This window comes from Anabrus simplex, chromosome 2 (genome assembly GCF_040414725.1).
Source record: "Anabrus simplex isolate iqAnaSimp1 chromosome 2, ASM4041472v1, whole genome shotgun sequence".
Lineage (NCBI taxonomy): Eukaryota > Metazoa > Arthropoda > Insecta > Orthoptera > Tettigoniidae > Anabrus > Anabrus simplex.
In genome coordinates, this window is record NC_090266.1 from 623,497,427 (window position 1) to 623,521,086 (window position 23,660).

Genomic DNA, 23,660 nt, shown 5'->3' on the forward strand with positions numbered 1-23,660 from the left:
CTCTTTCATTCAGGTAAGTCTGTGGACACACGTCGTTTATCGCAGCTGGTCAGACTACTCCATCAATCGTAAACATCTTCAGCTCACAACCACGGTAGTTAGAGTAAGAGGTAGGGATCACGCGCAGGTCTCCTCATCACGCTTGGCCGTCGATGACGTCATCGTGAACCCTCAGCGCCTTGTCTTCTGTATGAGGTAGGCTAATGGACAGATGTGAGCTATTCTGTTTTAGCCGCAAGTTAGAGATAAGCGAACTTCATTGATATTTATCATCACCTCAGAAAAGGTAATCCACTTCACGATTACAGCAGAGTAATAATAGGAGATCAAATACAGTCTGAATAAAGCAGCGTTTCTGAAGTATTTCGATCTGTATAAAAGGTTGTAACAATGCTAAGATTGTGATCGCAGTGGAATGACCATTCCATATGTTCATGTTCTCAACACCTATGATAACAATAACAAGGGGCTCTAATTGTTACAGACTCGAACGTTAAAGCTTGATGACTGTAAGAAATATGTCCGTCGTTACAAGCAAAATTGGGAAACTATATACACTGTCCACAACACAAACAGTACAGTAAATGTTCTCCAAGTGCCAGAAACTGATATATTCCACGTTAACATTAGATAGGCTATATAAATTATTGAGCCTGTATATTAACTTTCTTAGCACTGGTTTCATGTAAAACATAATAAATTGCTTTTCATAAGAAAATAACAGGTATATTATACACAAAGAATAATGCTGATATTAAAAAATATCAAACCCACCTATCTGTAGCATCAGTGGAATTTCTTTGCTTTTCTTCTTTCTTTATCGGTATTGTATTATCTGAAACGCGGTCTCTTGAATGTCTTGCTTTTGTTTAAAGCGTTCATTCGAATAAAAGAACGGCTTCTCACGAAGCAACTTGTAAGCTCATAAATTTCGCAGAATTTCTTCTTCAAGATATCCGTAAGGTTTGTGATGATGTTAGAACCCTCTTTCAGTTCTTTCCCGTGGTAAAATGTGTACTCTTTTTCCATCTGCACTACCGTGGTGTGCCATCTTTCTGTAAGCTGCATCACACTGTCTCTAGACAACCCCTTGTAGGTTGACCTGTTTTCTCTCCGTAATTGCTTTCTATATCGAGGTTCTTCTTCTTTACCCTAAGAGCATAGCCAGTGAAGTCTTCAAGCAGCTCATCACGATCCTTGGTTTCGCGACTGTCCTCGAGCTGTTTTACTAGCACTTCAAGGGCTTTAACGAACCCTTGTTCATCCTCCGGTAAAGAATAGGATGTTATGGGCTCAACGCTGGCCTTAGACTGGCATACGATATCCGAGTTTTGATCGAGTTCATCAGTGACATGTAACATATTTGGACGTAATGTTTCATAATCTTCCGGAGAACAGTTGGAATTTCTTATCGCCTAGGAAGCATTGAGGCTGAGAAGCAATGATTTCGCCCTTTGCGTCACAGCTATCGGAAGAGGATGGTCATAAAGGCTTCCGAACCCTCGAAGCTGAGAAAGATAGCTTTCGATAATGTCTTGATTATTTATGTCACCATTTATTTAGGTCAGTGGCTTTAGGGAAAACATGAAAGTGTATGTTTCGTTCTTTCGCGTGCCTGCTATGATTTGTGCAGCCTGCACTCGCATGACAAACCATACTGAAAAGTGTACACTGTTACTGCTTTTTACGTTTTATCACATAAAATAAACACATACGGTTTCTTATACACCACAGATACAGTATGTTACTATCGTGCATTATTAGCACCTACCTTCTGCGTGCACAGCGATTCTTATTCGAACTTTCTCTACCTCATTCAGAGCAGATACAACGCGAGGGTCCTGCGTGACGTCACAGCTCTGCTTTGCTACTGCGCACTTCTCTCGTGATCCCTACCTTGTATTCTACGTACCTTGCTCACAACATTCATAAATTCCAACTCGCGCGTTCGCAATTTGCGTTAGCGCGCACAACATCTCAACATTATTTATTTAAACTTGAGTCCAATTTTATTAATTACTATTTAATGAGCGATTCATCCATCTTATTATCCTGAACTCAAATCATCCTTTTTACCTCGGGGAAATGTATTATTAGGATTATCACTCAATATTTTATTATTACTCTCGATATTATTATTAAGTTTAGAAAGCAGTGTAGTTCCATTTAAACAAAGTAAGTACCATTATCTCGGCACATATTGACACTCTGGAAATGTACTGGCAAGTTTGACTATGAGCCGTTTGGTAACATTATTGAAAGTGAAAATAGATTTTCGATATCATTAGCGGTTTACGACTTATTTGAAGCAAATATTTTAGCTACATGCCTTTGCTGGCAATACCTAGTGTTTACAGCACACGGTGTATTCTGGTATGGGCTAGAGCACTTTTGTTGCTTCCGTTGATCAGTCTCAATCTTATCCTTGGCTTTGACAATATGAAAGTGACTGAAGTATGAAAGAAGCAGTAATGCCATTCCTTATGCAGCCTGTCCCTGCTATAAATGGTGTGTAAATGTTGCTCATAGAGTCGGTTGGTGCATGAATTTCAGTGGGCTTGGCAAACTTATATGTAATAGAAACTTCTGAGTCAGTGAAGAAAGCACGGGAAGCTACCTCACTTCTCATTTTCCTAGCACGCCTCTTCAGTGATGCCTAGGTCATCTATGATAGTTAATAGTGGAACAGTTGAGGATCCAACCAGCCTTAGGGCTGAGTACTGAACATACATATTAGCTGACTCATCCTGCAGACCGCAGAAAAAGTACTGCAATATGAAACAAGAAGTACAGATGTGTGTTTCGTCCTCCCTATATTGTTATTGCCGATTACATCTTATTGTTATTTCCTATTATATTCAATATAGAGGAGAATCGGGTAATACGGAATAGTCGGGCAATATGGAATACCACAATATCTTGCCTGTAACGTACTCCTCTCAGGTGGAAACTCGTCGAATTACGGTAAATGTTCTCATGATGCTTTGTATTCAGTTTCGACATGCTCGTGAGTGAGGTTAGTGCGTGGAGCAAGAATATTTCTTTTTCATATTTAAAAAGCTTTTGCAGATAATTCTTTTAAAGCTTGTATTATTTACCAACACTGAGTTTAGTCCTGGGAAATCCAATGTTATATATTGTACAAGAGTTGATTATATTGCTACACCAGTGTAACTTCCGTGTTGTGCAAAGTTTATGGCATGACGAATCCTTTAATTCAAACATGGTGTGTCGGGATATATGGAATACTGTTTTAGTTTCATAGTAAAATGACGTTTAAAATTAATTAAAATTAATTGCATTAATCCTGGTATATTATAACATGTAACTACCTATAGATCTCAGTTTCTGCATCTGTGACTTTTGTCAATGAATGAACAAATGACTGTAAAAAGAAAACTCTGAATAATTAGTGTATACAAATTATCATTTAAGTTAATTACCAATTTTATTCTTTCGATTTTTTAAAATTTCTGTACGTCCACCTGTAAGAACGTTCCTTAAATATAACTGAAAGAATTTATTGAAGCTGTATTTTAATTTACATATTATTTACCCTACTAATCCATATTAGCCGACTATTCCGTATTACCCACCAAGTGCAACTTTTTGAAAGAAATAATTTTGACGTGAAGACATTAACAATTTACAGTTTTAAAATATAGAGAATCTTGGCTAATTATTTGAATTTTCGAACCATATTTATTTATATTTCATAACTGATTTCGGTAAGAAGTTATACTGCCAAAAGTAAATGGTATTCCATATTATACGACTCTCCTCTATATGTCCCTCCCTCCTCCGGTTCCCCACATTCAAGAGCGGGCCTCGTGTCACCGGCCTTGCACGTAACAAGTCATATGTTAAACATAGTACGTTTATTTGAACCCAGAATGTACAATATTTATAATAATGTTACAGAGCTTCCTGAAAGGAGATACCCAGATAATGGCAGACGAGGCCTTCCAAAACGCAGTGCAGAGTTATTACGAGGTGTTCCTCAAGTCAGAACGGGTAATGAAGATGGTGCAGTCCGGAGCTTGCTCTCAGCACGACTTCAGGGAGGTGTTCAGGAATAATATTGAGAAGCGAGTCAGGTATGTTTCCCCCATCACATACGTATCTGTAAACCAGGGAGTTTGTCTCGATAGCCACGTCCTTATTGTGTGGCAGTAAATCTTTATAAACTACATACATACATACATACATACATACATACATACATACATACATACATACATGCATACATACATACATACTGCAACCGTGTGACGATTACTTACTGGCTAGTTCAAGTTCGCGAGCATGACATGCATACACCTAGAAGGGGTTGTCTCTTCGATGAAATTTATTTTAGGGTCAAGCGATGAGTAGAAATAAAAATAAAAACGTAAAAATGAAGATATCAGTTAACAATAAGTTTAATGGCTCTAATTTACTTGAAACAAAATAAGTTTTCGTTCGTCGTGTGTGTTGCTGATCTCATAACCTCCAAATTGACATTAATTAAGCAATAACAAAACATCATTGTACAAATAAATAACACCACTGCATTAATCAGTAGCATCCTTTCACCTCCTGCTTGATGTACTTCTAAGCTTGACTCGATCCTGTTAAATAATTGAATTACACATATTTCATAGCTGTGAAGATCACAGAAGCATATGGCACTGGCATGCTTCAACACTATAAAATAAATCACTTAATTAAACATAATATGTTACAACTTATGGACCTAACATCATTACCAACCAACAGCAACAACCCTGAGACAGGACAATCGTAGGAATACAGCAACATGCTTAAGCATGCCCGTCTCATATTCCACTCTAACTGAACGAAATAATCAGTAGAATATTACAAATATAATTATCATGATAATTATTATTAAATATTAGCATAATGGGCGCTCCGGCCTCTCACCGCTGGGTTCCATGGTTCAAATTCTGGTCACTTTATGTGAGATTTGTGCTGGACAAAGCGGAGGCGGGACAGGTTTCTCCCCAGGTACTCCAGTCTTTCCTGCCATCTTTCATTCCAGCAACACTCTCCAATATCATTTCATTTCATCTGTCAAGCATTAATTATTGACCCAGAGGAGTGGGACAGACTTCGGCAGCCAGCATAGTTTCTACCCTCGCCACTAGATGGGGGCTTCATTAATTCCACTCCTGACCCAGTTTAAAATGGAAACAGGCTGTGAATTTTCGTTCCAATTAGTGGAATGATTCTGAATTTTTCTTGTTATTATTATCATCATCAATGATTGATTAATGAATATGAACTTGCATGAATTATTATCTGCCCAGTTCAGAAACAATATATGATCAGATGACCTAACCGTGCTACTCAGGTGATGAGGCAACCAACCTAGCCTGGTACTCCACATTGAACCGAAATCGAGCAGATTAGAAGAGTGAAACAACACTCACACGGACATATAAATTCTGCCAACAAGGAAGAAATGAAACAAATCTACTGACGATTAACACTGATTATTTACAGGCATTACGTGCTAGAAGTAATCTCTCAAGAATCAAACTTGCAAGTAGTTGACCCTAGCTTCAACAAAATCCCTCCAGTGAACTAAAATAAAACATAGTGGGAACCTGTTTATCTTTCTGAACACCAGGCGAGTTGGCCGTGCGCGTAGAGGCGCGCGGCTGTGAGCTTGCATCCGGGAGATAGTAGGTTCGAATCCCACTATCGACAGCCCTGAAGATGGTTTTCCGTCGTTTCCCATTTTCACACCAGGCAAATGCTGGGGCTGTACCTTAATTAAGGCCACGGGCGTTTCCTTCCAACTCCTAGGCCTTTCCTATCCCATCGTCGCCATAAGACCTATCTGTGTCGGTGCGACGTCAAGCCCCTAGCAAAAAAAAAAATCTTTCTGAACAGATAGTTCAAACTGACTTCATAATCACAACACACCAAACATGTCATAGAAAATTTCAAAAAATATGCAGGAAATGAATTTCAAGATATCACTCACTATACTGCAGTCAGTTTGAATACTGAACTGCATGGCAGATGGCATTTAACACAAGGATCTGAAAACATGTCAACAAGGCTTCTATCCTGGCCACAGGCTAATTTATATAAAAGTTTACATATACCATAGTTACCCCATAAATATGATCCACTTTCAGTATATTTATACCTTTCACTCATAAATGCTGTTGTGGAATGCAACCAAAAACATTCATACCCCTGTAACTTGGTACAGCAATGGTAACCAACACGTTTTTATATTACATTTAAAATACCGTATACGGTATTAATAATTACAGTAAATAAAAATGTGGACTGTAATTGTATGTCAAAGTTTCCAACTATGGTCCAACCTTGTTTTTTCTCCTTGGAACACAGGCAATTTTATGTAAACACTGGACTGTTGTTATGTTTCAAGTTACCATTTTCATTACATTAACGGCCACATACATATTTTTATAATCAGGGATAATTATACCTTAAAAACATCGCCAATAAATACAATATTCCTTTCTAAAATTGTTTCTTAGTTTGCTCTTAATGCACAACAAAGTTTGCAGTGGTGTCACCTCACAACAAACTGGCTTTCCACAAACAAAGCTGTCTGCAGCTGTCGCTTCTTTCTTGGTACCAAATTAGATCCTCCAAAGAGGGCACCACTAACTCAGCTTCCATGCTCAGCGCAGAAAAACATGTTTCCAAACACAGAACTATGTAGAGGAATTGGTTAACACAGAAGTGTACTAATGGACCATAGTTGCATGACTGGACTACTGTATAGTTTAGGTATAGGAAATTACAGTAGGCTTATTTTATCATGGTAAACTGATATTCACAAGAAGACCTGGGGTAATGAATTCATTCATGAACAGACATCTCTGCCTTGAGTAAAATAAAGTAACACACAAAATGTTGGGAGTGATCTCATACAGGAACACACTGGTCATCCATCACATCTTGTACCTCACAGGGTTTATATATATATATATATATATTTTTTGCTATGGGCTTTACGTCGCACCGACACAGATAGGTCTTATGGCGACGATGGGATAGGAAAGGCCTAGGAGTTGGAAGGAAGCGGCCGTGGCCTTAATTAAGGTACAGCCCCAGCATTTGCCTGGTGTGAAAATGGGAAACCACGGAAAACCATTTTCAGGGCTGCCGATAGTGGGATTCGAACCTACTATCTCCCGGATGCAAGCTCACAGCCGCGCGCCTCTACGCGCACGGCCAACTCGCCCGGTTTATATTTCATCGAAGACTCTAATATAATTAGAAATCAGCTCATAGGTTCATTAATTAGCATGGTACCTTAATTCCTCCCTTGCTGGTGCACTTCTACACCTACCAACCTCACAGGACTTGTTCTACGGACACATCTCCACCAATAAGCACACAGATATCGTCCCAAACTACCAGCAAACATATAGCAAGGCTCAAAATTGAAATTGAACTGAACACAACCTCCCAAGCAGTCACATTGCCTTAACGTGGAAATAGAAAAATTCAGGCCTAACTTGAACTCTGACTGAACATTACTAAAAGAGAGAGGAATTTTAAACATGATATTATCTCACAGCACTGAAGGCAATGTTAGTAACACAGCCACTACTAGGTGGCGCACGCGAGTTGACTGTCATTTGTGTAATACTTAGTTTATCCACTAGTAGCGCTGAGAGGAACAACAATGGTGCCAACTGTTGGTTATTGGTTTGATATGGCTATACTTCTTTCCCTTGCCATGCGGACAGTATGCGCTGCGGCAATAGAAAAGAGGCCCTCGAAGGGGCCACTGTTCTCATGACACAGATTGGCCTGGATGTGCAAAAATACGTTAAAGCTAATAAATGACCTTTATTTCTCTCCGTAAGCCTCGAGATTAAAGGAAGAATTGAGAAAGTGTAAGGTTACCGTCCGACGCCATGATACTTTTAAACTTCGCTGGCCACTTCAAATTTTTTCCTCTGCAGTGGTTGGTGACAAAATCTCGGCCTCATCCTAGGTGTCAATGACGTCCTCTTCTTCCATACGTCAACCGATCACCGTTATAGTACCGCATAAGCAATGGACTATGGCGTCTAAACAGTATTTTTGGTTATACAAGTAAATATACTTCTAGGGGCTGGCGGGTTGGTCCCTGGCAAGCGAATTGAAAACTTCTCTCTTCCACAATCATTTAAGTTGATAACAAGCTATATTGCACAGTCTTACCAATCTTGACCCAAACAAAGCACTTGCCTTGCTCCACAGGTCCCAACCAAACACAACCACCCTAAATACGACATAACAACATACACTGACTGACAGAGCAAATGCAACACCAAGAAGGAGTGGTCAGAACTTTATGCCAATTGCAGGGTAGACTGACGTCACTGAGGTATGCTCATGATGTGAAATGCGCCGCTGTGCTGCGCACGTAGCGAACGATAAATGGGACACGGCGTTGGCGAATGGCCCACTTCGTACCGTGATTTCTCAGCCGACAGTCATTGTAGAACGTGTTGTCGTGTGCCACAGGACACGTGTATAGCTAAGAATGCCAGGCCGCCGTCAACGGAGGCATTTCCAGCAGACAGACGACTTTACGAGGGGTATGGTGATCGGGCTGAGAAGGGCAGGTTGGTCGCTTCGTCAAATCGCAGCCGATACCCATAGGGATGTGTCCACGGTGCAGCGCCTGTGGCGAAGATGGTTGGCGCAGGGACATGTGGCACGTGCGAGGTCCAGGCGCAGCCCGAGTGACGTCAGCACGCGAGGATCGGCACATCCGCCGCCAAGCGGTGGCAGCCCCGCACGCCACGTCAACCGCCATTCTTCGGCATGTGCAAGACACCCTGGCTGTTCCAATATCGACCAGAACAATTTCCCGTCGATTGGTTGAAGGAGGCCTGCACTCCCTGCGTCCGCTCAGAAGACTACCATTGACTCCACAGCATAGACGTGCACGCCTGGCATGGTGCCGGGCTAGAGCGACTTGGATGAGGGAATGGCGGAACGTCGTGTTCTCCGATGAGTCACGCTTCTGTTCTGTCAGTGACAGTCACCGCAGACGATTGTGGCGTCGGCGTGGAGAAAGGTCAAATCCGGTAGTAACTGTGGAGCGCCCTACCGCTAGACAACGCGGCATCATGGTTTGGGGCGCTATTGCGTATGATTCCACGTCACCTCTAGTGCGTATTCAAGGCACGTTAAATGCCCACCGCTACGTGCAGCATGTGCTGCGGCCGGTGGCACTCCCGTACCTTCAGGGGCTGCCCAATGCTCTGTTTCAGCAGGATAATGCCCGCCCACACACTGCTCGCATCTCCCAACAGGCTCTACGAGGTGTACAGATGCTTCCGTGGCCAGCGTACTCTCCGGATCTCTCACCAATCGAACACGTGTGGGATCTCATTGGACGCCGTTTGCAAACTCTGCCCCAGCCTCGTACGGACGACCAACTGTGGCAAATGGTTGACAGAGAATGGAGAACCATCCCTCAGGACACCATCCGCACTCTTATTGACTCTGTACCTCGACGTGTTTCTGCGTGCATCGCCGCTCGCGGTGGTCCTACATCCTACTGAGTCGATGCCGTGCGCATTGTGTAACCTGCATATCGGTTTGAAATAAACATCAATTATTCGTCCGTGCCGTCTCTGTTTTTTCCCCAACTTTCATCCCTTTCGAACCACTCCTTCTTGGTGTTGCATTTGCTCTGTCAGTCAGTGTACATCAAAAATCCCTACTTAACCTATTGTCCACAGGCTTTAAAGTAACCTAGGGGCATACATTCGGCATTCCGTCATTAGGAAACAATGAGAAAAGAAACAATAAAATATGCCCCTTTTAACTAGCAAAGGCTACTGTAATATATTACTCACGTGTGTGCTCCACATGATCTAACATTCCTGGAGAAGGCTACATCGCTCCAGACCAGGATTATCCTAGATCTTGTCTGGTTGGGGCGTCGCAAATTATAAACGAACATAAATAACTCTACGTTCATCTTTTCACTATGAATCAACACACTCGATTCTTTTAAGCATTACACACGCCACTTTATTCACTGCTAGAAATATTAAATGCTGAAGAAAAAATGAAAAATGAACGAACTTTCCACACGCGTTGCTGTCTATAGTAGGCTTCTATACAAGGAAGTTCCACTGACAAACGTACTTCTATCCCTGGCAAAGTAGATAATGGCTCAAATCAGTCACGATCCTAAATTGTTTTCCGTGGTTTTCCATTCTCCTGCACTAAGGCGACTGCCGGGACAGTTCCTAGTATAGGCCACGGCCGCCAACCCCTTCACCTTCTCCGTGTATCTCCTTCACCGTAACACATCTCCCGGCCTGAGAGACAGCGATACCGTCTGAGAGGCCCGCCTCCCCCTTCAGGGGAGGAATGAAAACGTTACAGTAGTAGTCAACCTCGTGCTGGGCGCCGACATGACACTCGCTATGGAAACTAATACTCATGGAGTTACCCTACCACTCTCCCTGGCTATTAAACTTCTAAAGCACCATTATATACTGCACTACACTAAATGACACAAAATGAACACAATTGGTTACAGGAAAGTTAAATAGGAATAAATAATACTCAGAAATAACTACAAATTTAATGAAAAAACCGCCAAATATACCGAACACAATGCGAGCAGCTGAGAACATGTGGTCACAGAAAACACCGCAAGCGGAACTCTATTTTTCGTGTTATATCGTTATGAAACAAGATCACTCTGCGGAACGCTAAACGTCAAGTCAGAAGAAAGGTCCGTTACAATATGATTACATTTTCCTTTCAATGAACAACTGATCATTATGACCATGATATATAAATAAAAAGCTGCGGTTAACAATGAAAAGAAAAACCTTTTTCACATAGAACCCCTCTTCTCCTCTACCTCATCTTCCTCATCCTCGAGCTGTGTGAAAATATATACTACAAATTGTATGTTAATTTGGAGTATGGTTTTGTTTAGCTGGTGGTTTACATTGCAGCCACTTGGAGAAATGATCGTAATGAGGCCACAAGTGAGGAGTGCCTGTTCAAAGAGCGCAAATTCTACTACAAAAAAGTTGAGGAATGACGCAAGAAAAAGTATAATGAAAGGTTCATGGAACATGGTACATCTTCCTGATCTGGTTTGCTCATGGCATTCGATAATATTGAACTACTGTAATGCTTGTGGAGAAATACTGAATTGTTTCTTGAAGTGTAAATAGTACCTTTTGAACAGACACTCCTAAATTACCATTCAGTAAGGATTTCACGTTCCTCCAAGACAACACGAGCATTCGTACTAAGTTACACGACTTTCGCCGGGTATTTTACCAGACCTAACGTATTTAATAGACATTGCACCATTCTACGTTTTCTTGTTTTGTCTCATTAGGAGTTGTGTTTTGACCAGAGGAAAATTTAGTATCTTTAAACGCTGTCACAAAACACTCGGATGATTTTCCTCCACCTTCTGTGTTAAAGTACAAATGTATTAGCATCAAGGAAGAAAGACAGTTTACTCTAACGAATAACCATTTATTGTTATACACACTCAAGGAACATTTAGAACTTTCAGACAACGTAATAGGTAACTTCAGCACATGGGGTCACCATGAAAGAGTTGCATTCAGGTAAATAGTGTAAATAGCACCTTTTGAACATACACTCCTCAACTACCGTTCAGTAAGGATGTCGCGTTCCACGAAGACAACACAAGCATTCGTTCAAAGTTAAACAGGAATACACACTATATATCTGCATGTTGGTCTGTTTGTCTGTCTGTCTGTCTTTCATTCATGTAAATTTACTTGACTAATCGACCTCAAATTTCGCAAGCTTAGAGCTGGTACCTTCGATTACTATTTTTTTATTTTTGTAAATGCTATTTATTCGGGGCGTCGACCTAAGAAGACCTTTTGCTCCCACTTTGCACCATATGTTGTGAACCTGCGTGTATTTGGAAACTGCGGAAGTGTAAAGTGTTGAATGTGAGGAAAGGAACATTAAGGAAGACACAAACACCAAGTCTCCAGGGCAGGGATATTAATCATTTACAATTGAAAACCCCTGACCCGGCCGGGAATCGAACCCAGGGTCGCCGGGTGACAGGCGGACGCGTTGTCCCCTACACCGCAGGGCCGGACCGGTTACTTTCGGTTAACATATAGACTGCTTGCTATCATGCTGTTTCGTAATGGGGATGTTCAGATAAAGAAATTATGATGTAAGAAATAGGAAAATGTACATCTAGGACCTTAAACAGTGAAAGCATTGCCTAAACAGTTAGTTATAATAAATATGCACCCTACCGCGTGGGCTTAGATTTCAGCCTCCTAGAAAAAGTTTATATTTATATTCACCCTAACAGTGACAGTTTTGCATGAAGAAATGCGTCGCTGTGCTTTGGGGCACGCTTCATCGGATCAAAAGCAACATAACGGCTTAACCGTTTACACTTGTAAACAAAAGGAGCACACATACAGGATTTAGAACTAAATTCCCTAAACAAATGCTCATATAGATTTTATTCGTAATTCTAACAACTTGCCAGATAATTGCACATTTTTACATATTAAGGGAGAATTTACACCATATGGCCGAAGGTGCTCACATATTCAGCGCAGAGTCGGAAAATCTGCAGGTAATGTGCATGGACCAATGTTGGAGAAAACCTTACGATTTTCTAAAATTGAACAACACAGTAAAGAAGAGAATGTAATACGACCAGTAATATAAATTATGTTACGACATGAATTTCCGATAAGCAGTATCACTTTAAGAAGTGTTTAAGAAATCACATGTGCTTCTTCCACGACAGATTCAGCTCGCTTACGTGCGGGTAAGGAGGCGAGGTGAGAGGGAAATATTACCCTACATACAGTACATGCGCGGTGGTGAAGGCGAAGAGTGAGGAAAGGTAACCAACTGTCGCAAGGTCCAGACTTCTCTCGAATTTCTTTGAGCCTAGTCGAGGAACTGTCATATGGGCCGCTTCCCCCAGCTACACCCATAGTGACAAGCTTTACATACTCTTCGTATGGAGTGGTGAAGCACTGCCGTTGTCTCACAGAACATTAGTTACAAGCTGCTATTGGTTGAAATTCATCACAAACTGGAAAAAATTGCTCGCGTGCAAAGCTACGAGTAAACGCGAGATTAATACAGCTTACCTGCCTCCCGTTGACTCATCACTTCCTGTTACACAGCGCAGCGGCAGCACTTCGCAGTTCAGGTCCGTGCTTAGAACGTGTAATTAAGTGTAGATCTGTCGCTCAAACTGTTCTCGAGTTGTGAAGTGTTACTTCGGGGCTATAATTCGTATAATGCCTCCACATGTATACAGGGTAGATGAAAGGGTATTTATGTACGATAATTATGTGGAAACAGAGGCGACTTTTTACCACTATTTCCGTATAGAGAGAGAGTATGGAAACTCGTAAACTAATTGAGAGGAACGGGTTCTTTACTCGATAAGAAGTGAAGTGTTGAAAAACGTGTACTTAACGAGGGAAATACAAATGTAATCGCAGAAAGTTTAGAATATACGGCTACAAAATCCCTAAGACAACTGGGAGAAGAAGCCGGGGTTTCGAAGAGCTCAGCATGGCGGACTACGAAAATGTTAACATTGAAATCATACAAGTACGAGCTTATCTTCTTAATTACTAGTTTTCTTAATTTTTTAAAAAAAATTTGATTGTTGTCTATTATCATGCACGGATGAAGTGAGCTAGGTATTTTCCTTGTTGCTATGCCGCGTAGTGGGGAGTGGCGACTCAATGGGAGGCAAATAAGCTGGGCGGGCCTGCCGGCCAAGCGATGAGCGAAACTCACAGTATGAGACTATGTACAGTGGACGTTAATAAGAAGACAGGATTTCTCTCTCTCTCTTTATATATATCTTACTCTTGCATCTACGTACTACATTCTATAGCAATGTAAAGTTCTTCCAGTAACGATTACCGTTAACTTTAGAGAACGAGAAAATGTGAATCGTTTCCACTTCTGCGAAATACTGCTTGTTTTCATTGGCCTGCCCTATCTTTATTCGGTATCTCGCGTAAGTCTCCTTCTTCTGAAGACACCGATAAACAATAATTCACAGAGTTCGATAGCTGCAGTCGTTTAAGTGCAACCAGTATCCAGTATTCGGGAGATAGTGGGTTCGATCCCCACTGTCAGCAGCCCTGAAGATGGTTTTCTGTGGTTTCCCATTTTCACACCAGACAAATGCTGGGGCTGTACCTTAATTAAGGTCACGGCTGCTTCCTTCCCATTCCTATCCCTTTCCTGTCCCATCGTCGCCATAAGACCTATCTGTGTCGGTGCGACGTAAAGCAACTTGCAAAATAATAATAATAATAATAATGGTAATATTAATAATTCATTTAAAATAAGATGACCTTTTGATGTTTCAAACTGTACTGTAAGCAGCATTTTCTAATTTTTCTGGTTTTCTTATTGTAGAGACTTGATGACTAACAAACATGCTCATAATTTCCTTTAAAATAAATTGTACTTATGGCTTTTCTTAAATAAATATATAATAATTTCTTTTGTGAACTATTTTTGTATCCATTCAAACCGGGTGTGCTAATTTTCAGCTCTCCAGCAATCAGGTTTATATTTCTTTCCTTACAAAGTTCATTCGTGACAAACTCTACGTTCCACTCTTGTTGTCGAACAAGAAGGGGGAAAATGTATGCTTCGATTGGTTAACATTGTGCTGCTCTTTATTTTAGATCTCTCCCTGAAATCGACGGTCTGAGCAAGGAAACGGTTCTGACCTCGTGGATGGCTAAATTCGACTGCATATTTAAAGGTATGCCTCTATACTTAATTCTTCACTTGGTTGTAAATATCTTACGGAAAGTAATTTAATTCCAGGTAAATTAATGTATACAGCTTTAAATGGAATAAATACCACATTACTGGACTTCATGGATTAAACATGCTGGCTAAGAGTTTTATTTCTAAGATTTTTGTCATTGCAAGGTACATTGCTTGCTCAAGAGCAGAGTAGAAAGAAATAGTAACCTTTGAGACAAGATGAGTCATCACGTCTCCTGATTCACTATGTTTTGCACCTACGTCCGGCATATGCAGTGCCGTCGGTATATGGAGCAACGTTAATAAAAGAGAAAATATTATTGGTGGAATGTACGTTTTACGTTATACAGCATCGTCAGCAGACAGATTAGATTTTATAATGATTGTGCTATATTGAAATTATTCTATATTACGGCTATGTGGATGCGGAGTTGAGAAGTGCAAATCAAATTATTCAGCACCAGTTGAATGCGTACGGAAACTAGGGAAATTAGTAACAGAAAATGGTGTTCTACTTACATTTAATGTAGCCTACATAGTGGAATTAAAGCTATGCGCTTTGCATTACGAAATGCTATCCCGACAATAGTGACAATTGATGGGTATAGTACACAGGTCATTTATGACGGACATCCAAGAACATGTTATTATTGTAGTGGTATAACCATCTTCGACAAGAGTGCCCGGCAAAATAAGGAACAAATTTGACCGGTGACACAGGACCTAGGCTGATGTGTGAGATAGTGGCACGGAACGGTACGACCCCATCTCTCACGAGCGCTACAGGGTGTAAGCACATGCTGCACCGACAAGCCGGATTCACAGGAGGTCAAATGACTTGAGTCACAGCATAAACAGACTAGCCCGATTCATAAATAAAACACACTAAACACAGTCCAGTTTATAACAACGTGAGCGGAGATACATTCACTACCGGATAACTTTGTAACACGTGACAGGGCAAATCAGTTGATGTAAACGGACCAGGAATAGTTCCAGAATGAGATCATTCCGAAACTGTAGGACAGGAGAAATATATAGATCACATTCACATTGAAGAACACTCATTCCACCCTAAAGCAAATGTCCCTGAATTTACGATAGTAAAAGGAGTTATTAATTCTGAACTAGCAAGTGCAGAATTTAACGAAACCAGTTTGTTGGCAGAGAAGTTACATAATTCTAGTCATTCCAACCCCAGCAATTCTCTGAAGGAAGATAGGGGATTTGTTACCGATGGTGGTAACTCCAGTGAAATGTTCGACAGTGAATAACGTTAGAAAGCGTACGTAAACTATTATTATCGTACTATTTGTGAGGTTATGTCATGAAACTTCTGCTGTATTAACATGAATTTATTTAATGTAATAACACGTAATTAATAGTATATAATTTACTATTACCTGTATATATGATGTATTATGGCCCTGAGATTCACTCAGCCTACACCAAAAATGAGTACCAGGTTAATTCCTGGAGGCAAAGGCGGCCGGGCGTAGAGCTAACCACTCTACCTCATCACGTGCTGAGGTTAACAATGGTGGAAGCCTTTACCTTCCACTCCTCCAAGGGCCTTCATGGCCTGTACGGAGGTGACTTTGCTTTGCTTTTAATTTTTATATATGATGTATAATCCACTGAAATATTGTGCAACACACTGTAATAAGTCCAGAACAACACAACGTGTGACTAGAATTGCGTAGAAACGTCCTTAAATTGCAAATCGTATATCGGAGACTCTCGAATTTACGAGAAAACATGTTGTGTCATATTCTTCTAGAAGCCTGGCCAGGCAACGTATATAAAGAGGCAGTCTTGTGAGTAGAGTTCAGTTGTTTTAACGAGACCTGTGTGGAAGTCATGTTAGCCGAGTGTTGAAATCAAGAATCTGGATTTTGTTGGATTGATAGTTGACATGCAACTAATGCAGTCGTCGTCGTCGTAGTAGTAGTAGTAGTAGTAGTAGTAATAGTAGTAGTAGTAGGGTTTTATTTCACGACGGCAGTTCATTAGTGCGTGTATGTAGACGATGTAAATATAATTTATGAATAAAATAATGTAGACAACTGACAGCATTTTGTGTGCGTCATTGTGAATACATCACTACGTCACGTATCGCCAATCTTGTGTAACACGGGTACAGTCACGTATATGGTGAAGAAGAGTATCTTCTGCTCTGCGACACACGGTACATAGTGAACTTTCTGCTACACGAATATTACACAGTTTACTATTTGTCGGCACAGTATCATGAACAGTTATATACGCATTCGACTGGTGCTGAATAATTTGATTTTCACTTCTCAACTCTGCATCCTCATAGCCGTAATATAGAATAATTTCAATAAAGCACAATCATTATATAATCTAATCAGTCTGCGGACGATGCTGTATAACGTGAAACGTACAACATGCCAACGATCATATTTTCTCTTTTATTCACGTTGCTCCATATACCGAAGGCACTGCACAAGACGCATAGTTGCCGGAATTTTGTTATGTAGGAGTTCTTTTACATGCCGGTAAATCCACAGACACGATGCTGGCATATTTGAGCACCTTGAAATACCACCGGACTGAGCCGGGTTCGAAGGCCAGCGCTTCTACTATTTAAGCCCCTCAGCCCGACCTAAAGTAATCGAGGTTTAGTAAATATTATAAATGGTTTACAGAGTGAACCTAAGGAAAGATTACATAACGTAATGTTCTGTAATTTTCAACCTATGTGTTCGTCATTGCGTGTTTCTCTGGTAGTTTGTGCTGTGATGTGTTCTATGTAAATGGAGACGCGTATTGAGACAAACACCCAGTCGCCTAGCTAGAGGAGTTAATCAGATGCGGTAACAATCCCCATCCCAACCGGGAATCGAACCCGGGTCCATCTGAACCGAAGAGTACTACGCTGACCATTCAGCTAAAGATCCGGACGGCTCTCATAAAGAATCAGATCGAAAATATTATATGGTTTACCTTATTTTCTAAAATGGAGACGAAATATACTTCATACCGTGTAATTTTATTTACGATTCATTTTAAAGCTTACAGATAACTGCAAAATTCGAAACTCACCTTACTTGAACCTAAGAGTACTGTAAATAATTATTTTATATTGACTACAGGAATGTTCCTGTTAAATTCCAGTTATATTGAACAAGGACGCCTATATCTGAAACAAAGGAAGGTCTCTGGGATCCTCACAGTCGAAAGTTGCATAGTGAGCCGTATATACAGTACCTGTACTTCTTCGTCATAAATATACTTAATAATTGAATGGCCATCAGTTAAGTGGCATATAATTCAACAACAAAGAGTTTTTCGAGAGTGGTCCGGTTACTGCGGGTCCTACTTCGAAATCTTTCACCCTATATAACGACCATATCAAGAAAACCATCTTCTAGAACCTCTTGTAACACAAGGAGTCCTTCATTCTGCAGTTACACTTTTTTTTTGAAAAATATAAAGAGTGTTTCAAAATTATAGATACCGAGCTCGATAGTTGCAGTCGCTTAAGTTCGGCCAGTATCCAGTAATCGGGAGATAGTGGGTTCGAGCCCCACTGTCGGCAGCCCTGAAGATATTTTTCCATGGTTTCCCATTTTCACACCATACAAATGCCAGGGCTGTACCTTAATTAAGGCCGCGGCCGCTTCCTTCCAATTCCTAGGCCTTTCCTCTCCTATCGTCGCCATAAGACATGTGTGTCGGTACGACGTAAAGCAAATGGCAAAAAAAAATAAATATATAGGTACAACCTATAGGTGTGAGTAGAGGACAGTTATACAAGGGGAATAATTATAATAAACATAGATATGGAAACCAGCAGTTAAGGAGAATTGACGTAATAACATTTGCAACCGTTATGGCACTGAGCAAGCTACATTATAAATTCAGTGTTCCAATGACGCAGCAACTTGAACCACGCGCGAATATGTGGAGGAACTACAAATAAACTTTTGTTTAATGTCGTGAACCTTAAATTGTTTATCAGCTAGTATATCGTAATAATTTACTGAGAGAGGTTTTTTCGTCTTTCAGTTGGGGACGAGGACTCCAAGAGGCCATCTAGGATGCAGCAGCAATCTCTCAACAGTGAGCTGATCTTGTCCAAGGAGCAACTGTACGATATGTTCCAACAAATCCTTGGAGTCAAAAAGTTTGAACACCAGTTACTCTTCAATGCCTTACAGGTAATATGTCCTCGAGAAATGTAAAACTGGTGTTAAAGTTGACATGCGAAGGTTGGATTTAATTCATTTTTACTATACGAACCTCATTGATGTCACGATTTCTTATTAAATAAGAGCCAATGGCATAAACCCTCAGACACATATGTATTCATTTTTGAAGTAGATAAACCTCCTAGAGTTTCAGCGAAATCGGTGACCCCATAGCTGTAGCCTTCTCTTGTCAGTATGCACATGAAAGAGAGGAGAATCTTTAATCCACGTTTATCTACATGACTTTCCAGTGACCTACCTCGATAATTCTACCTGGATAATGCTTATTTATTTAAATTAAAGTCGCTTTTACTCTGTAACTACTTGGCGTATGATGAAATATTGTTGTCATACTTTGTAGACATTCCTTATACATTTTACACATATATTTTATTTCCTATCAGTGTGACGGTATTTATACGTGTCTTCATTGACATGAATATTTTTGTAAAAAATCTCCATAAAAGTATCAGCATTATGGAAACAACTCTCTTTAGAATATCGCCGGCTTAAAAGTATGAGTGTGTGTCACAGGAAATGTGGTAAAAATATGTGACTCGTGTTCTTAACAGAAGGTTATGAAAGGGAATATGAATGTTTAAAAGTTAAGTTATGAGAAACTCGTACTTTAACTATTAACACTGCTGCTGTTTTTTTTGATATGCTCGGCGATTACTCAAAACACACATGCATACACTCTTACCAACAGTACATACAAGAATAAATTTCCAGCACCTCTTTATTATTATTATTATTATTATTATTATTATTATTATTATTATTATTATTATTATTATTATTATTATTATTATTATTATTATTATTATTACCGAGCTCGATAGCTGCAGTCGCTTAAGTGCGGCCAGTATCCAGTATTCGGGAGATAGTGGGTTCGAACCCCACTGTCGGCAGTCCTGAAAATGGTTTTCCGTGGTTTCCCATTTTCACGCCAGGCAAATGCTGGGGCTGTACCTTAATTAAGGCCACGGCCGCTTCCTTCCCACTCCTAGCCCTTCCTTCTCCCATCGTCACCATAAAACCTATCTGTGTCGGTGCGACGTAAAGCAACTATTATTATTATTATTATTATTATTATTATTATTATTATTATTATTATTATTATTATTATTATTGTTACCGTGTTTTGGTGGTAGATAGAGGTGAAAGAAGGTGCGGGCGTGAATGGATCTCAAGCTACGAAAATATAGTGCATGTAAACAAAATTTAAAATTTAATAAGGTTATATTTTCTTTTCAAAATAAATAAGTAACAAGCATGGCAGTTACAGAGTAGCAAGTCAAAAAAAGGTAGTTACAATATTTACAGAAGTTGGGCTTCGAGCCCCGAATTCACAATGCTTGGGCAATCAGCTCAGTTTTATCCCAAACACAATTTTAACAGAGGGGCAGAAAACCCCATTCATACCTCGGAGCCCTTGCTCCAAATTACACTGAAAAGCCTCCTCGAGGCATACAACATACAATTTTTAAAAGAGCCACACGCTCTCCAATTTGAGCCTCTCCCAGGCCACACTAAACTCCACCTTCAAGTTGTCCTCAACGGACATCAACACAGGGGTAAAATACCCAATCTACTGAGGTCTATTAAACGAAAAGAATGTTAATTAAATGACCTCTAAAATAACAATTTGAGAGGAGGCGAACTTGCACTCCTAATACACTTTGTTTTTAAGACCTATTTTGGCTCTTAGGCCACTGATGCAAGGGCTAACCCCATACTACAGAGGTGACTTAAGAAAGGAACAATAGTTTTACGTTATCGAAGAATAGGTTGTGAAAAATAAGTTCACCTCAAAACAATATGAGTGGGAGCTCGAGAGGGTTAGCACTCTCTATCCCATTATGTAGCTTTACAAGAGAATAGAAGAAAAGAGTAGTTACATTTTAGGAAAAGGTTACATGATGGAAAACGCTTCGAACCCGCCGCGAGAGTTAAACTGCCGACCTAGCAAGAAAAGAAGTTATTAATAGGCCATTACCTGGTAGTAGATCGCTGCCGAGGAAAGAGGCGCTTCCCGCCTCCTGCTATGTACTTAATACACTGAAAGATGGAACAGAAGTGGCCCGGAGACCCTAAAATCAGCAGTTTAAATACTCTCGCAGAAAGTTCTAGGCGTTAGGGGAAAGAAAACACCCTCCCACAAAGATTTTATTGGGTAGGACCCCGCAACAGATTCAAGTTGGGGAAAGATACACCAGATTGGTCAGAAATTCATTGAAGAAATTCGTGATTGGATACATTCAAAACAAGGGGAATAAAGGGGTAAATATTGCCAACTTAAACAATGACAGAAAGAAATTTAACAAAGAACAAACTCCTGAAATTAAATTTTCTCCAACAAAATAGTTCTTTGACTCCGCACTAGGTTGCACTATTGTTGATCTTCAGTAGTGTCCTCTAGAAGAGAAAGTTCACACTTCTTAATACAAGCAAAACAAAAGTACGTCGAAAATGACACAGTTCACAAACTCAAAAATTTCCAGGTAGTGACATCTTCTGAGAAATTTGGAAATTAAGACCGTAGATAAAGTTCAGACTTCCTCCAGAAGAGGAGTTTTAACTGGCGCAACTTTTAAATAAACGGTGTGGAGGTGTACCGCCCGGTACAGACCTCCCCCCCCAAAAGTTCCTCCAAGGGGTAACACAGAAGAACATAAACTTTTGTTTGAAAATAAGTTCCAAGTTTTGATGTTGATATTAAGATAACTTGCAGAAGTATTTGAGAAATTTCTTAATTCGGTTCCAAAATTTTGTTGTTGCAGGTGAAGTAAAGTCTTTATGTTTATAGAAGTTGAATTTCTGAAGATAAGCTTTTAATACTTAAAAGTGAAGGAAAAATTTGCAATGTCCATCAGATATTGCTGTTGAATTCCCAAGAGTAGTTATCTCTTATAGTAACAGTCCATGTAGTTAATGATGATTAAGTTGGATGGCCAGACCGGCCGTTGCAGCTTGCGTCCAACGGAGGCCGCTCGGACCCCTCAAGTACCCTGAGATACCGCTCGCCCGCACTATGAGGGGAGCAGAGGTGTTGAAACATGCCGCGCCCGCGGTGAACATATACAGGCTGCGGCCCAGTAGCAGGTCGTGCGCCGCACATCAGCCTTGGCCGGGAGGAGAGCTCCGGCTCGCCGTGCACATGTCGGCCTCGCTGGAGAGGAGGGGGCCCATCCCCCTCCCCAGTTGCTGCACGGCGCTGCGCGGCTGCGGGGGCACTGAAACATTAAAGCTAGGCGGCAGAATTGTGTTGGACTATCATCTTCTTTGAGTGTACAGGCTTGTGGAGAGGTTGAGGGGCCAGCGGCGTGCAAATATCCATGGCATTTCATATTATGAAGCCACAGTGTAAAGTGGAGCAGGAGACGGGAGCGTGGTAATGGCCGTGGCAAGGACAGAATGGCAGTTTAACGGGTCGGGACAGGTTTTACAAAAATGCTTACATCTGAAACAAAATATTATAGGTAGTGCAGAATGCCTTAAAAGTGAAACTCAAAAAAAATATAACCTTCATATCCTTTCAAAATAATACGAAGCAAGTTAACACAGAAATTACACCGGTTTCACCTGGGACAGGTGAACTCTAAATATCCTCTCGGTGGCTGGATTACTTAACAATAAGGTAACCGGCGTAAGAAAATCGAGAATGATACAAGGCCCATGAAATCTGGGGGCAAGCTTGCCCGCGGGAACAAAATTTTTGACCATAACCTGGTCACCTACCTTCAAAGGGGTGGGTCTCCGTCCACGATCATACCTTTCCCTAACCTTTTCATGAGACACTTTAAGATTGGCTTTAGCCTTCTTCCAAAGATCTTTAATGTTGTCCGGATCTATTGTCTCGGGCAGAATGTCACTCAGAGACCAGAGGTTAGAGAGCGGCGAGTTGGGAACAAACTTGAACATCAAAGAAGCTGGAGTAAACTTGTGAGATTCATGAACCGCCGAATTCAAAGCAAAAGCTAACCAATGCAGGGACGTGTCCCACCTGGAAGGATCTTCATGATGATAAGCAATGAGAGCGGACCTGAGATTACGGTTAACCCGTTCAGCCAGAGATGGTTGCGGGTAATAAGCAGAAGTAGTTACATGAGATATTGATAAGTCAAAACAGAATTTACGAAATAAATTAGATGTAAAAGCCTTAGCATTATCAGATACAATATATTGACACGGACCAAAAGAAGCAAAAATAGAATTTAAGCAGGTAATGGTGGACTGAGCGGTAGCCAGCTTAGTCGGAAATAACCAGGAAAATCTAGTAAAACCATCTACACATACAAAGATGAACTTGTTGGCATTCCCCTTTGACTGGGGGAAGGGTCCCACATAATCAATATACAGGCGTTCCATGGGGCGCAACGCTTGATGAGAAGACAAAAGGCCTACCTTAGTGGACATGGTTGGTTTACTAAGCAAACAAGATTTACAGGCTTTTACAAGTTCACGAATTTCACCGTCCATACCTTTCCAGATGAACCTTTCACGAATCTTTTCACGGGTTTTAAAGATTCCAAGATGCCCCCCCAATGGGGTCTCATGATAGTATTTGAAGATCATAGGCACGAGAACAGCTGGGACGACAACTTTCATCATCTTGTCATGCCTCGAAGG

General features: G+C 40.7%; 1 protein-coding gene across 1 annotated transcript in view; it reads left to right on the forward strand.

Moving 5' to 3' along the window:
- Cadps (calcium-dependent secretion activator 1) overlaps positions 1-23,660 on the forward strand; it is a 609,066-nt gene that overhangs the window by 133,296 nt on the left and 452,110 nt on the right. Inside the window, exons 4-6 of the mRNA XM_068226018.1 lie at positions 3,922-4,097; positions 14,724-14,803; positions 18,847-18,998. Of these exons, the coding sequence (XP_068082119.1) occupies positions 3,922-4,097; positions 14,724-14,803; positions 18,847-18,998 (408 nt within the window). The remainder of the gene's footprint in view (positions 1-3,921; positions 4,098-14,723; positions 14,804-18,846; positions 18,999-23,660) is intronic.